The 16112-nt window shown below is 36.6% G+C and overlaps 2 protein-coding genes across 3 annotated transcripts; both read right to left on the reverse strand.

Annotated features, from left to right (window-relative positions):
- Positions 1-394: 394 nt before the first annotated feature.
- Positions 395-12156, reverse strand: LOC133296019 (uncharacterized). 2 transcript variants are annotated; one of them, XM_061494968.1, is made up of 12 exons: positions 11897-12156; positions 11424-11488; positions 11193-11291; positions 6177-6309; positions 5822-5881; positions 5611-5670; positions 5182-5304; positions 3739-3810; positions 3266-3403; positions 1856-2011; positions 1377-1481; positions 395-692 (listed from the first exon to the last, which is right to left on the reverse strand). In XM_061494968.1, the coding sequence occupies exons 1-12, from the start codon at positions 12113-12115 to the stop codon at positions 660-662; spliced, it is 1263 nt and encodes a 420-aa protein (XP_061350952.1). In that variant the 5' UTR covers positions 12116-12156; the 3' UTR covers positions 395-659. The 2 variants fall into 2 exon arrangements, with proteins under 2 accessions (XP_061350952.1, XP_061350953.1); XM_061494969.1 differs by lacking the exon at positions 5822-5881.
- LOC133296015 (secreted RxLR effector protein 161-like) lies at positions 6985-7879 on the reverse strand. The gene has a single exon (XM_061494964.1). The coding sequence runs from the start codon at positions 7747-7749 to the stop codon at positions 6985-6987; it is 765 nt and encodes a 254-aa protein (XP_061350948.1). The 5' UTR covers positions 7750-7879.
- Positions 12157-16112: the final 3956 nt, after the last annotated feature.

The raw sequence follows: 16112 nt of genomic DNA on the forward strand, positions 1-16112 counted from the left end.
AAGTAGATAAAATCACCCAGATTTTGATGTCATATCATAAAACCAATAATTCACGATACTGTTTTATTAAATTTTGGACCGTTAAACATTCCACGTCATATATTAAAATTTTAAAACTAAATTATAGACCGACCTTCAAAATTTGAATCAATTACTCACGGGTGGCTTTTTGTATATCATTTGGAAGAAACCAAGTACAATTTACAACTTTGTTTTGTGAAAGATGACAACATGTATGTCAAAAAGAACCAGGTACATGATGATTTCAAAGTTCAACTATTCACCCCGTTCTAAGTCTATATATCAATTTGCTCTCTTTCTCAAATTATTTATTAATTTATCCTTATTTGGCCGACAGTAAATGATTTACCAAAAGACTAGATAATATATTGTTTTGTCATGTTCCTCTAGACTTAACATAAGTCTTTTCATAAATTGTATTTCGTGTATCACGAACAACTGTTTCCTCCACAAAATGATGACCACCAAAAAGAGGCAAAACATGTGCGTTTGATGATAGGCACTGCATCAAGGCTTACAACAAGACAAAAACATGTAACATTGCTCTAGGAACAGTATGTATGGTTTGCTTACAGATTCTAAAATTTAAAATGGCGACTACAAGCATGCTCTTGCATGTTGTGGCGTTGCCCATGTTGTCAAAAGAACCACCACCTCCGTTTTCGATGTGTCTGCAAGAGTAACATGCAAGTTACCTCAGTAACTTAACACTAGGAACATGATAGATTGCAGAGAAACTAAAAACATGATATTAGACACATTATTAACTTCTTCTTCTTTTCCTTTTGTGAAGAAAGATGTGCAATTAATGAACTTAAAAAAAATTTCGCCTTCTCTGAAGTTTTAGTATCTGCTTGATATATTCTACACAGAAGTAAAATCCCCAGTTTTGAATTGTAGAACACCCGTAAGGCCACCGGAAAATGTCAAACATTTGAAGTTATGCAACAAAAAGCTTTACATGAACATTACTTTTTACTTCTTTTCTAAAAACGCAAAAGATTTCAAAATGGAAACGTAAAGTACCTCTAAAGAAATTAAATTGGTATAAAATGGGATGTCGAACAAACACTTTAAAAGCAACATATGATGCAACACAATAAACAGCAAATAGAAGTGAATTAATTAATAAGAGACAATAAGTAAATCCATCTTCCCATATATATATATATATATATATATATATATATATATATATCCATTGTCACCTTCATTTTCAACTTACAAACTTACAAGTATGAGGATGACATTCCAAATAGAAAGTTGTGAGTTTCTATCCTAATCAACACGCATAATCAATGAATGTAAACCTAAATAAAACACACACACACACACACAGAGGGAGGGAAAGAGACCTTCTTATCCTGATTTTGTGGTTTTAATAAAATCGGCTCAGAAAGAACTGCATTGTCTATATTCTGAAAGTATGGCTGCACCTTTTCCTCCAACATCTCATTCAACTGAAGGTCAAATGAAGAATCAGTCACTTGCACAAAAGATTGATGTACGTTTACAAAGTGCACATGGAAAAATAAGATACTATTTGACAAATAAAATATATACTAAAAAGGCAAACAATAATTCTGAAAGCAGTTTGAGTACATAGATCCCTGTAAACCATAGACAACACCCTCAATTTTGTAGCAAGAACCAAGAAAACCATATAAATTGTGAATAGTAAGAGTATAGGGTATGCTCCTGAAACTGTACATGGAGTTGGACATAATTTCATAGCATGAAAATGCCAGATTAGGACATATGTAGTTTCTGATAAGTTGATCCTTTCACCATGAACAAACAAACAGGAGATGGCCAAAAGACAAAAATCACCAACCTTCTCCTGACGCCATTTAGTCTCCCACTGTGCATCCAAGATCTTATCAGAGATTTCTCTTTGGGCATTAAGAAGAACAGTCATTTCATAGAACTTTTCTGGATCTTTGAGATCATCCTCACTCCAAGATGATGCACTCAATGGAAGGTCAAGCTCCTGCCAATTCTCTGCAGTTAGTTATGTTCTCATTTCTGAACAGATAATGCATACCCCTACACTACTTTTCAAAAAATTTACAATGAATGATATACATACAAGATACAATCAACTGCAGAAGGGAGTGACCAACCTAATAAGAGATTGATTTGATGTTATCTGATTGTATATCATATTTGGTATTATACTCTATAGGTATTTATACTCTCACCCATTGTCATGTCAGCTGTTTTAATTACTAGGTTATTGTGATACTTTGACATTTCAATTCTTGTTTGTCTTTAATTCAAATGATTAGGCACCAGAATTAATCTTCAATTTATCTGCACCAAATGAATGCAAACTTCTTTTTATCTCGTTACGGGCTATGGCCAACGAATCTATTAGGTTTGGAAACATTTTGTAGTTAGATGCAGAGCTTTTTATAAATACAATAGGGTTTTGCGTGGGTTTCATAACAGTACGAGGTTTATGAAGTAAACATAGAATGCAAGGGATGTGAGAATACTTTCCTAGACTTTATTTAACCATATCTGCTGATCTATAAGGAGTTTATATGACCAGTACTTTTTAGACACCTAATAAGGTCAAGCAGGTCAGAGGGTCAATTCAGCAATCTAATTGTAGAATAAGCTGTTGAACCCGAAAACTTAGGCAAAAGAGATAAAAAAAGGGGGGAGGGGGATACTATATGAAAAAGTACTTCATAAATTTATAAGAAAAGTAATATATGCTGTAATCAAACTTGTGGTGATTATGGTCCAGCATTTGTGTTAAAGAACTGGGTTGACTAGATAATAATATAAATAAAAAAATGTCAACATTGCTCAATAGGAGCCATGGTCTAATGGTAGAATGCACTTCATCACAAGGGTCATCCTTGTACGGTGTTCACATCCTACAAGTTGCCTTTTTTGAAGCTTAAATAACAATTTAACCAAGTTAGACCATCCCGGGTGGGTCACCTGGGTTTGACTAGTTCAATGCAGAAAATTGAAATGTGCTTGTTCGGACTGGCTCACAGACCAGTTCGCAGGTTTATCATTTGTACAGTCCAGTCCATACAACTATGGTTATATATGCCCATTCTAACCAGCTGAAAGGAGAAAGCATTCAACAAGTGCAATTAGCAAAAAGCATATACAAATTTGAAAGATAATTATACACATTACTTAAGCATAGACAAATCTGAATAACCATAAAAACTAAAAGGGAACAACTAGCAAATGTGAGAGGGACATAGTAAATACATACACCCCAATTTGGCGGTCTTGTTGGAGGGTCAAGCTTCATGACCTCTGTCTCCAGTGCCTTCTTAGCCTTATAGTAAGGGACATTTTTCACTATGACAGGATCATCCCTTGCACGGTCAGGATCTATAGATATCAAGGCCTGTTGATAACAGTATGATTCAAAATAAAATTAATAAAAGAAAAATTTAAAAAAAAAGTGCAAAGTTTGATACAGATGAAATGACGAGAATTGAGATGCCATAGTTTCAACCATATGAATAACACAAAATATCAAGCATAATAAAAATAATCACCTTGATAATCACAAAATAATAAAAGATATACAGTTCTCCATTTATTTTAGCAACTAGATGAATCCCAAATTTTGCATAACTATATTTTACACTGCTTCAGTCTTCCACGGCTAAGCATAAGCATAGCCAAATAGCCATGGCTACAAGAAACAATATTTAGTAAGCAGTTTAAGAAACTTACATCCTGCAAATACTCCCACCCCGGTTTCCTCTTGGCCACCACATCTCGGAGTTGATCATACCGCATGGATTCCTAAATTCATCCAAAAAAGAACTAACACATATTTAGAAAGAAAAAAAAGAAAAAAATTGACCAACTGCTATAAAGCATAAATGTGATTAAAAATAATGCTGACTTAGGCTGCATAATGCCTGGTTAACGTTTGAAAAGGTTAGTCATATGAGAGGACAAAATAATCAAATTCCACATGTTACATAATCAGAGGTGTTATGTCCCTCCTTCCCTTTCTTCAATTCCATTTTAAATACTCAATCTTGTTTTCTGCACCACTTTCCTCAACAATCTAAAATTCTAAATAGTTATCAGCATACACATCATAGTATTTTGTCCAAAGAATACCTTCCAAGAGATTGTGATTGTTAGTTAGAGATAAACCACAGGACTATTCAGTCAACCAGTCTCATGAGTCCTTCACTACTAAAAGACGTAGAGTGTGAGAGAGAGAGAGAGAGATGAAACAGCAGAGGTGCAGGGAAAGCTAATTTCTGTGCCGGAAAAATAGAGGAAACCTACAAGAAGATACACGCAGACAGTATCACATCTATCTTAATTTAGTGAAGTTCTACTTTCATCAGTAGGATCCTACCCTCGCTAGTCAGGATTTAATGGGAAGTGGTTTTTTTCTGCTTTCATCAGTATGATCTTTCAATCTCAGATACAAACTGAGATCAGTTATACCTGGAATTTTCATGAAATGCTACTAAAACCAACCTCTGATCAGCTGCAAATGTTGCATTGAGCTTTAAGAGAGTAAGAGTGACTGGATAGGAGAAGTGAAAATGGAGAAAATCAAAGAACAGAAAATTATTTTCATCACTCTTGAATGATTGAAATATATTTCATTTATAGCTACCATATTATCCTTGCTGGACATATTCCTAACCAAGACATAAGGGTAAACAAGTAAAAAGACACATTTATTTTGTTTGATCTCTTGAAATTGTATTTTCACCTTATATTCATCATTTCATCACAAATTAGCAATTAAGAAATTAATTTTGGGCTAATTATTTCTTGTACCAAGCAATCATTTATCATACAATAATCTTTGCTCCTAATTTTCAACAGACATTTTCATGCTCATTTTCATCACTACGAAGCACATGTATTGCTTTGAGCATAAAACCCAAGAGGCCACAGCTCCACAAATTTTGTTCCTTGATGTTTCTCTCATTCGAAGCACATTTTCAAGTTAACTGTCCTCCGAGTAGTTCGATGCTAACATAGGTAGAGACTTAGGTTGAAATGGATTGATGTGAACAAGCAAAGAAGGACTTACAAAATGGAAAACGAAAAGCATATAGAAACCAATAACATTAAAAAAAATAATAGATGAATAGTTGAACTGCAGCAGAACTATGGGAAGGAGTATGAACCAACAACCTTGTACTGCCACCATACTTTCTGCTTCACATCATCATCATAGGTAAATCCACCCATAATCTGAGGAAAGGTAAACAGCCAAAATGCAGCAATACTGGGATCTTTCATGCTGTGCTCAATGTGCTGAAAAAAAAAAAATGATTAAGATTGCAATGTCAAATAAGAGTGAGAAGGCTCAAGTGAAATCAATTCTATTTCATGTCCCTTCATGACACACCTGTTTAACCGATAGAAGTTTGAGTGAAATATAAATTTAAGAGAAACATGCACTTCTATACATAATAAAAAAGTAAAGTAGTAAAGTATGAATGCCTGGGGTCAAGGTTTGTTTAGGTTGTATATCAGAGAAATCTACATTATATTGTCAATTATAACGATAGTAGCAATTGCTTAGATAGAACCAGATTAGAATTTGGAAATAACACTGACCTCATATGGATAATCCATTTTTTTCAAGACATTATAAGCTTGCCATGGGGGCTCCATAATCTGCACAAAGAAATGACGCTTACAAATGGTAAGAATTATCAAATTTTCAAAGATAATACTAAAGATTAAAATATAAATTAGTAAAAATTAACAATGGAAAAAAATATAATATAAAATAAAATCCAAGCACCATGGAATCAAAACAACTCACATCATCTGCTGAAATCCTAACTTGCAATTTGTGTTTGCATTCAGGACAGCCCATTACACCCTGTGCATTATCAATAAATTCTTCAACTAAAAATCGCAGTGTAGCATTGCAATGTAAAAGTTACTAGAAGAAGCATGGTGGAGGCTTACTATCAAACTCCAAGTAGATCCTTTTTTTATTTTATTTTTGAGAGGGGGAAAGGGGAGGGGGGAGGGGGGAGGGGGGGGGGGACCACAGTTTTCTTACAAAGTAGTTCAGTTCAGTGGGAATGAGGCTATCCACAAAAACAAACACATATAGTGGAAACTGGAAAGTTTTACACCCATGTCAAGTTGGCCTGCAATTTAGTTCATACCGTTCCATCACATGTTGGACAGTCTTTTGTTGGTAATGGTTTCTGAAAATCCAAGGCGGATGGGATATGCACTAACTCAGCTCGGTTGTCGACAATGGCATCTGCTACAGATTCGGCAGTCGCTTTCTCTCCACTAAAAGTGAATAAGTTGAAGAACATATAAAGTATATATAAGATGGAAGAGAATCCTATGATGTGATAAACAAAGACATGCTAAAAGGAATAAAAAAATGGAGGAGAATTATATATGAAAACAATTTACTGCACTATGTTGCATACCCAATTTCATATAAATCAGATAGACATTTTCTTATTTACAGCAGATATTTCCTTTCAAGTTCCAAATATTAATATATTAATTCAGCAGAAATTTGATAAAATACAGTAAACCTCCAACTTTTATGAAATTCAGTCAGCATGGTCTTTCTAATGATGCCTCTCTCCATTTAAGAAAAACTCAATAGTGTAAAATTATTAGGAGTTAAAACTGATACCATTCCATCTGAACTTTGTATATGCGTGTGACTATTTATTACTTCATAAGTTTCCTAGGACTAAACAGAAAAGTAACCATGCATGACCACAAATGACAAAGATTGCAGTATTCTAATACAACTATAATATCAATTTATAAGAGATTGAAATACTTGAGATTAAAGAATAATTGTATATTGAATAATCACATGGTGTATTACAATGTACAAGAGCTCTCTATTTAAAGAGACTAAAAGACCTAATAGGTTGAGCTCATACGATGTGGGACTATATATATACTGAACTATTTTTACAACTATTCTAACACTCCCCCTCAAGCTAGAGCATATATATTGTAAGCACCCAGCTTGCCACAAATATATTCAACCCGAGGACCCCTAAGAGCTTTAGTGAAGACATCCGCGAGTTGATCATTGGAGTTGACGAATTCCGGTTTGATTTCTCCTGACTGAATCTTTTCTCGAATGAAATGACAATCGATCTCTATATGTTTGGTTCTCTCATGAAATACAGGATTAGAGGATATATGTAGTGCAGCTTGATTGTCACAAATGAGAGTCATGGGTTTCTTCTGTTCACAAAGATGGAGCTCCCGAATCAACTGCTTTAACCAGATTAGCTCGCAGGTAGCAACTCCCATTGCACGATACTCGGCCTCTGCACTAGATCGGGCAACAACAGTTTGTTTCTTACTTTTCCAAGAAATCAGGTTTCCTCCAAAGAAAACAAAATAGCCTGAAGTAGAGCGCCTATCCGAGGGTGATCCTGCCCAATCGGCATCTGAATAACCACAAATTTCTGTATTTCCCTGATCTGAATATAATAAACCTTTCTCTGGTGCTCCTTTGATGTAACGAAGGATCCTAACAGCAGCATCCCAATGAGAATCACACGGAGAATCAAGAAACTGACTAGCGACACTAACAGCAAAAGAAATGTCTGGCCTAGTCACAGTGAGATAATTGAGCTTCCCAATCAACCTCCGATAACGTCCAGGATCAGATAATGGTTCTCCTTGTCCGGGTAGTAATTTGATAGTAGGATCCATAGGTGTGTCAACTGGCTTACACGCCAACATACCAGTCTCTTCTAGGATATCCAAGGCATACTTCCTTTGACAGATAGAAATGCCCTGTCTAGATTGTGCTACCTCAATTCCCAAGAAGTAACGCAGCTTCCCGAGGTCCTTTGTCTGAAATTGACTGAATAAATACTGTTTTAACTGACAAATTCCAGCTTGATCACTCCCGGTGAGGATGATGTCATCAACATAGACTAACAAATAGATGCACTTATCAGGAGATGTGATCCTATAAAACACAGAGTGATCAACTTTACTGCGAATTAAGCAAACTCCTGAACAGCAGAACTGAAGCGACTGAACCATGCCCGAGGAGACTGCTTGAGACCATATAAGGATTTGCGAAGACGACACACCTTCCTAGACTCCCCCTGAGCAACAAAACCCGGTGGTTGCTCCATATAAACTTCTTGTAAATCACCATGAAGAAAGGCATTTTTGATGTCAAGTTGAAGGAGTGGCCAGTGACGAATAGCAGCAAGAGCAAGAAATAGGCGAACTGACGCCGTCTTAGCGACCGGAGAGAATGTATCGCTATAATCAAGGCCGAATATTTGAGTAAAACCCTTTGCAACTAGGCGGGCCTTGAGTCGATCAACATGGCCATCAGGTCCAACTTTCACAGTAAACACCCAGCGACAACCAACTGTAGACTTCTCTGGAGAAGCAGAAACAAGGTCCCAAGTGCCATTGGAATGAAGTGCAGTCATCTCATCAAGCATCGCTTAGCGCCACCCTGGATGGGAAAGTGCTTCACCTGTGGTCTTAGGAATAGAAATAGAAGAAAGACTAGAAACAAAGGTGAAATGAGGTGAAGAAAGACGGTCATAGCTCAAAAAAGTATAAAGAGGATAAGGGTTACGAGTAGTACGTGTACCTTTTCTTTGAGCAATGGGAAGAGCCTCTCTGGTGAAGGATCCGGAGAGGAAGAAGCAACAGCAGTGGGCGATGAGTCAGCAAGAGTCGAGTCGACAGGAGGCACAGTTTTGCGACGCTGATAGGTGAGAAGTGGACGGTCCTCAGGTATAGAAGCAATAGGTTGCTTATTTGGAATAGAAGCACCTGCAGCTGGCAAAGACAAGTCAAGAAAAGGGACAGGAAGAACATGATCAACCTGTGACAACTGAGATGGAATAGAATTAAAGGGTTGTTGATCAAGAAAAGTGACATCAGCGGAAACTAAGTAACGCTTAAGATCGGGAGAATAACAACGATAACCCTTTTGAAGACGAGAATAACCAAGAAAGATACACTGAAAGGCTTTGGATGTTAACTTATCCTTACCAGGAGTGAGATCATGAACAAAACAAGTACAACCAAAGACATGTGGAGTTAGAGGATAAAGAGGAACATCTGGAAGCAATAGGTTATGAGGAATGTCATTGTTGAGCACAGATGAAGGCATGCGATTGATGAGAAAACAAGAGATGAGTACAGCATCTGCCCAGAAGTGAAGGGGAACCTGCATATGAAGAAGAAGGGTACGTGCAGTTTCAATGAGATGTCTGTTTTTACGTTCAGCCACCCCATTTTGTTGTGGAGTGTGAGGACAAGTAGTTTGATGTAAAGTACCTTGTGTGGCCAAGAAATTAGAAAAATCAATAGAAACATATTCCTTAGCATTATCACTACGTAGAATACGAATAGAAACACCAAATTGAGTATGAATCTCAGTATAAAACTTTTTATAAATGGAAAATAACTCAGAACGATTTTTCATTAAATAGACCCAAGTGTAACGGGAAAAATCATCAATAAAGGTAACGAAATACCGAAAACCTAAAACAGACAAGGTACGACTTGGACCCCAGATATCTGAATGAACAAGAGAGAAAGGGGCATCAGCTCGTTTATTGACTCGACTGGCAAAAGAGGAACGTGTATGCTTCCCTTGTTGACATGACACACAATCTAAAGACTGAAGACCGGATAAAAGAGGAACCATTTTCTGCAACTTTGAAAGACTTGGATGACCGAGGCGACTGTGGATAAGTTGTGGAGATTCTGTGAGAGAGAGTGCCACTGAAGGACGAGGCACATCCAGATAGTAAAGCCCCCGTGACTCACGACCCACTCCAATCATTTCCCCCGTACCCGGATCCTGCACAGAAACAGAATGGTTAGAGAAAGTAATGGTGCAAGTGAGGGAGTGGATCAACTTACTAATAGAAATTAAGTTATAAGGGATGCCGGGAATGTAATAAACAGATGTCAAGGCCAAGGTAGAGGTTGGACGAGCTTGGCCAATCCCACGAACTGGGGCTTTGGTTCCATCCGCAAGGGTAAAAGAAGGTAAATGATCAGAATAAGTAAGAGATGTAAAGAGTTCCTTATTACCACAGAGATGATCGGTAGCACCTGAGTCAAATATCCAAGTGCCAAGTGATGTAGAATGAGAAACACAAGCAACGGGATTACCAGTATATGGTTGAGACTGAGGAGAAGCCTTCTTGAGAAGAGTTTGGAGTGCAACATAGTCCGCAAGTGAGAGAGAAACTGAACCAAATGATGCATTGTCTGACTGAGCTATATTCGCAGCAAGAGAGGTAGAATCCTTCAGTTTGGAAGATGTAATGGGCCCAATATTAGTAGAGATGACTCCTGAGGAAGTTTTGACAGGAGGACAAGGAGAGTTAACCTCCGAGAGATCAGTGGACGTTGCTGCCATTTAAAAACAGAATATAAAAGCCGTAAACGAAGGCAAACGATATCCAATCAAGGAGAACCACGCGTCTAAAGTGAGACCCACAAAGAACCAAGCACAGATCCGGAAAGAGGAGAAGAATGCGAGAAGTTCTGTCCAAGAACGGCCGGAAAAATCCACCGGAACAGTGCACACGCGCCGGTTGAAGGTGGCGCGTGAGCACCACGCGTAGAGGAGAAGAACGGCGCGTGGAGGCGCATGGCTGACGCGACGGTGGTCGGACCACCACAGAACTGGTCGCCGGGATGAGACGGTCCTGATCGCAGGTATTCCGGGCTGAAAACTCGCCGGAACAGTGCTCCGGTGGCCTGAACAGTGACGACCGGCGGTTGTTGGCGGCGGGAAGTGGTTCTGACAGTTGAAGAAACAAGCCGGAGAGACACACGACTTAGAGAAAAACTCGCCGGAAGAATGCACGGCAAAGTAGAAGAGAACACGTAAGCAGTGGGCTTAGGGTTTTAGCGGAAGCGGATCCCCAGAGCGATAAAGCTCTGATACCAACTTGAGATTAAAGAATAATTGTATATTGAATAATCACATGGTGTATTACAATGTACAAGAGCTCTCTATTTAAAGAGACTAAAAGACCTAATAGGTTGAGCTGATACGATGTGGGACTATATATATACTGAACTATTTTTACAACTATTCTAACAGAAAACATTATTAAAAATTTCAACAACACCACCAAATAAACCATCAACCTCTAAATTTATCAACATAGAGAGGAACTAACCTCTTCAAGGTGCAACTCTTCACTTGATAGTGCACCCTTCCACTTCCTCGGCACATAGTACACCGCAAGGCCTGCCATCCATTACACGTACGACAATTCCTGTTATTGAGACACAGATTTAGTTAGAGCTTCACAAACTGCAAAGTCAACAAACAACAACACTACACTAATGAGAGATTAGACACATCAAGTATTCAAGTGAGACAACCATCAAGGAATATAAAACAGCACCTTTGACATATCAACTTCCTCCCCATCTCTAATGCAATGTCATAAGTCCCAAAAGTAGCAATAGCCTACAACCAAGCCATGCTACAACATTAATCAAAATAATAATAATAAAAGATAAAGACAAAAACTAACCAAAGAGCTAAAAATAGAGAAATTTCCGGACAATGCAATTCCCACAAATATCAAAACCAATAACCCAATTGGTCAAATTATAAGTTTAAAAAAAAATGGTTCCCAAAAATCTAACATTCAGCAATTGACCTTTAAACTCCACTTATTCAAACCCCCAGAAATTAAAGGGACAAAAATTTTAAGAAAAATATTAAGAGTTTCTATCAAAACCCACAAGCCTAGAAGTTGGGGTCACAGCGAAATTGCAAAGACGAGAAGTTCGAGGATGACCCAGATAAGGAAATGGCAAAAAGCATCGATTTTGGGGTTAAAAGTTAAGAGAAAAAGGAAAAGGGACTAACGAAGACGGAAGCACAAGAGAGCTTAGAGATAAGCTCGGGGACACCGAAGCCACGAGGAGCAGAACCAGCAATGTCGAAGGCCAAAGTGAATGGAGACAAGACGAGCTTAATAGGGAAATCTAAGATGTCGATGATGTTTTGGCCATAACGCTTAGAGAGAATCTTGTATTGAACCTCCGCAAACTGCTTCACGGCCTTCACCAAACGCTCTCTCGACATGGCGCCAACACAGAGAGAAAAGAGGATAGAGTTGTTCTTTGCAGAGGTTTAAGCAAGTGAAAGAAGATGATATGTAATTTTATTTCATTTAAATGCTTATTATGTAATAAATATTTTAAAAAAATATTTTTTCTTCTTTTATTATATAGGATTTTATTAATCTCATGTTAAAGGAGATAAGTTATCTCATGTTATAAAGATAAATTTGTGGGCTCCACCACCTGAAAAATAAAAATAAAAGAAAAGAAAAATGTGGCACAGTTGTCGAAGAGTATGTAAGAGAGAAAATTATAACATGTAGCATACGAGTAATTTTTTTTCTATTATATATTGGAGAAGGATATTGTGACAACCAAGTTGTGTTACTACCAAGTGACTACCAATCAATCTTACCGTTAGATCGATTATATTGATCCAACGGTTATATTTATTTTTATCTTTATATGGTCATGATTTCTCAAATTTAATACTTTATATTTATTGAGAATCATGACCATATAAAGATAAAAATAAATATAACCGTTGGATCAATATAATCGATCTAACGGTAAGATTGATTGGTAGTCACTTGATAATAACATAACTTGGTTGTCACAATATCCTTCCCCTTGTATATTATCATCTTTTTGTTATGATTTGGCTCGTAATTCACGTTAATATAACACCACACAAATTTAAAATGAACGGGAATACATTCAAGACAAATACAACTCGAATTTCCAGTTAAATAAATATGATTTGCTTATTTTGCAGATTACACGATATGACACAAATAAATTACAATCTCAAAGTGTTACATATTATATGAGTTGATATAATATGACATGACACGACACGACACGAATAATTTGTCAATGTTAAAGTCTATTATTTATTATGTAGATTGACATGATATAATAAGACACAAATAATATATTTACGATATGACACGACACGAATAACTTGTAAAAATATTAATGCCAATCAATTTTGGGTTTGCGTGTGATACAGGACACAATATTAAAAAAAATGTTGTCAATTTTTGTCAACACGAATTTGAAAACAAATTGACCCGAACATAATTTTTTTGTGTCGAGTCATCGAGTTATGTTGTAAATTAGATCAAAATTAAATTTATAATTCTTATTTAATATTATTTTATAATTATTAATTTAACTTTGATTCAATAACAACATAAATAACCATAAAAAATTATAAGTAAAAAAATTATAAATATAATCTCCTCAATTATATATGTAAAATTTAAAAATTTATTTTTATTCTCATTCACATAAACACTTTTCTAAATGTAAAATTATTTAAAGCTGATATTATACTTTTACTTTATTCTTTATAATATCATCTATGTATAATGAACTTAACTTATAATAATTAATTTGACATGAAATATATTTCGAAATTTAATAGAGGCTTCAGTATTACATTATGGGATATTTGGTAGAGAAAAAAAAATTACCTTAGAATGAGAATATCGATTCCTAGGAATGTTACAAAAAAAAGCTGCTTGCTAGGCTAAAATATTTTTGGAAATGTTGGATGAATTTTTCTGATGTTATGTTTGGTTGATTGTAAAATATTGTTAGAAAAATGTTAATTTTTCATTTTCTCAGGAATCTAAGAATACTTTTGGATGGTATTTTTGGTTAAATTTTGTTCACAAAATAAAATCTCGGAAAAATCACACTCTCGGAAATTTTTTTCAAAAATCCTCTAACAAACATGGGTAACTTAGATTACCATCTTCGATTTCCTAGGAATCTAAACTAAAACCCTCTACCAAACGTAGGATTTTTACTTTCATAATATATATAAATACAGAAAAATATTTCTACAGTGATTGCAGATAAATTATCTGTATTTACTTTCAAAACGATGTCGTTTTGAGTTGAAAGATTAAAAAATTAGAATGATAAAGATTATTATAATTTTGGATTAAATTAAAATTACAAAAACACATTGATTTCTGGCTCAAAATAACATCATTTTGAGTTCACTGCAGCTAAATTATTATTTGTGATCACTGCAAAAAAAATGAACCTATATAAATGGGTTAGGTTATTTTATATTAATATAAATTATATTCTTAATTTTGATCGTTGATATTATTTAATTTTAATTTATTAGATATTTAAGAGATTAAATACAACCAAATCAATGACAAAAATTTAGTGTAAGGTTTCGTATTGTGTAAAATTAAGTTGCCTCTGTAAATATATATTAGTCAATATATACTATAAGGAAAAAATGTTTATCCTTTTAAATGATACAACTTATATTCTTTCACTCTCACAAAGAAGTGGGACCCACACTTTTATTTTTTTTGTCAACTCTCTCTCCTCCTTTATCTATCTCTTTCTCTCTCTTAAAATGACACAACTTTACATCCTTTAAAATGACACACACTTTACCCATACTATAAACTGTTAACTCAAAACATATGGTTAGACTTTATGATATTTTTTTCCTGAGAAAAATAATAAGATAACTGATAATTAATTATGTTTCTTCAAAATACAGATAATAGATACCATTTCTCAATCATCTGAAAAGTCTAATTATGAAAATAAAAATGACAAATCAGATCACGGATGTGCATGGTAACCATTCTGTTTCCTGGCACTGTTTCTGAAAAGAAACAATTCTTTTCTATTTCTGTGCCTTGGAACAATTTCTGAGAAAAAAATGTGTTAGATAACATGTTTTATTTTCATTCCGAGAATGAGAATTGCGTTTGATAACACAACAAATAATAAAATAAAAAATCATTCGTGTTAAGTATAAAAAAATTTCGGATCATCACTTTCCTTTTCATATAGTGTGGTGGTGATGGTGGCGGCGGCGGCGATAGTTGTAATAGTGGCGCTAGCGGTGATGTCATGGTGGTGGTGGCGGAGGTGATGGTAGTGGTGGTGGTGGTGGCGGTGGCAATAGTGGTGATGGCATGGTAGCAGCAGCGGCGACGATGGTAATGGTGACAGCAGCGACGATGGTAACGGTGGTGGTAGTGGTGTGGTGGTGGTGACGGTAGTAGCTACTGCGATGGTGGTGATGATGGTGATGGTGGAGGTGATGTAGAGATGGTGGTAGCAGTGGCCGCAACGATAGTGGTGATAATGGTGGCGATAGTGGTGGCAGTAGTGGTGGTGATGGTGACAACATGGTGCGGTGGCGATGGTGTAGTGGTGGCAGTGGCGATGGTGTAGTGGTGGCAGTGGCGATGGTGTAGTGGTGGCGGTGGCAATGAAGTGATAATGGTAGTGGTGGCAGCAGCAGTAGTGGTAAGGGTGGCATAGTGGCAGTGGCGACGGTAGTCGTAGTGGTGGTGACGGCAGTGTCTGTGACGATGATGATGATGATGACATGGTGGTGGTAGTGGCGGTGGCGGTGGGGTAGTGGTGGTGGCGGTGGCAGTGACATGATAATGGTGGTGGTGGTGGTGGCGGTGATGGTAGTGGTGGTGACAGCAGTGTCTACGACGATGGTGATGGAGATGACATGGTGACGGTGGTTGCGGCAGCGGCGATGGCGGTGGTATCGTGGTGGTGTGGTGGTGATGGCAACGACTACGATGATGGTGGTGGTGATGGTGGTAGTGATAATGGTGGTGACAGTGATGGTAATAGTGGTGGTGGTGGTGGTGGTAATGACGGTGGTGATGGTGGTGGTACGACGATGGTAGTGGTGATCGTGTCGGGATGGTGTGGTAGTGGTGATGATGGTAGTGGTGGAGAGTAATTGAGAGAGATAAGTATTTCTCATTCAGTGCCCATAATAAAAAAATAGAAATTTTTTTATTCTTTTTTGTAGTTCCCCAGCACAACAAATAAATCGGTTCATCCCGGGAACAAAAAAATAAATCGATTTTATCAAACGAGTTTTCTATCCATTTCTGTTCCCGAGAACAGAAAATAAAATAAAAAATTGATTCTGGAAAAGTTGTCATGCACATCCTACATCCCACTTCAATAAAGAAATAAAAGGAACTTTTTTATGTATA

The sequence above is a fragment of the Gastrolobium bilobum genome, unplaced genomic scaffold (assembly GCF_033153095.1).
Source record: "Gastrolobium bilobum isolate Gb01-03AN ecotype WA unplaced genomic scaffold, APGP_CSIRO_Gbil_v1 utg4359, whole genome shotgun sequence".
In the NCBI taxonomy this organism is placed as follows: Eukaryota; Viridiplantae; Streptophyta; class Magnoliopsida; order Fabales; family Fabaceae; genus Gastrolobium; species Gastrolobium bilobum.

Excerpts from the sequence above, each read along its gene's own strand:
- LOC133296015 (XM_061494964.1), bottom strand. The coding sequence starts at position 7,749 with ATGTTGGCGTGTAAGCCAGTTGACACACCTATGGATCCTACTATCAAA.
- LOC133296019 (XM_061494968.1), bottom strand. The coding sequence starts at position 12,115 with ATGTCGAGAGAGCGTTTGGTGAAGGCCGTGAAGCAGTTTGCGGAGGTT. Across the intron at positions 6,310-11,192 it reads AAGAGTTGCACCTTGAAGAG|TGGAGAGAAAGCGACTGCCG; the intron begins GTTAGTTCCTCT and ends ATTCACTTTTAG. Across the intron at positions 5,671-5,821 it reads TTAGGATTTCAGCAGATGAT|ATTATGGAGCCCCCATGGCA; the intron begins GTGAGTTGTTTT and ends TTCTTTGTGCAG.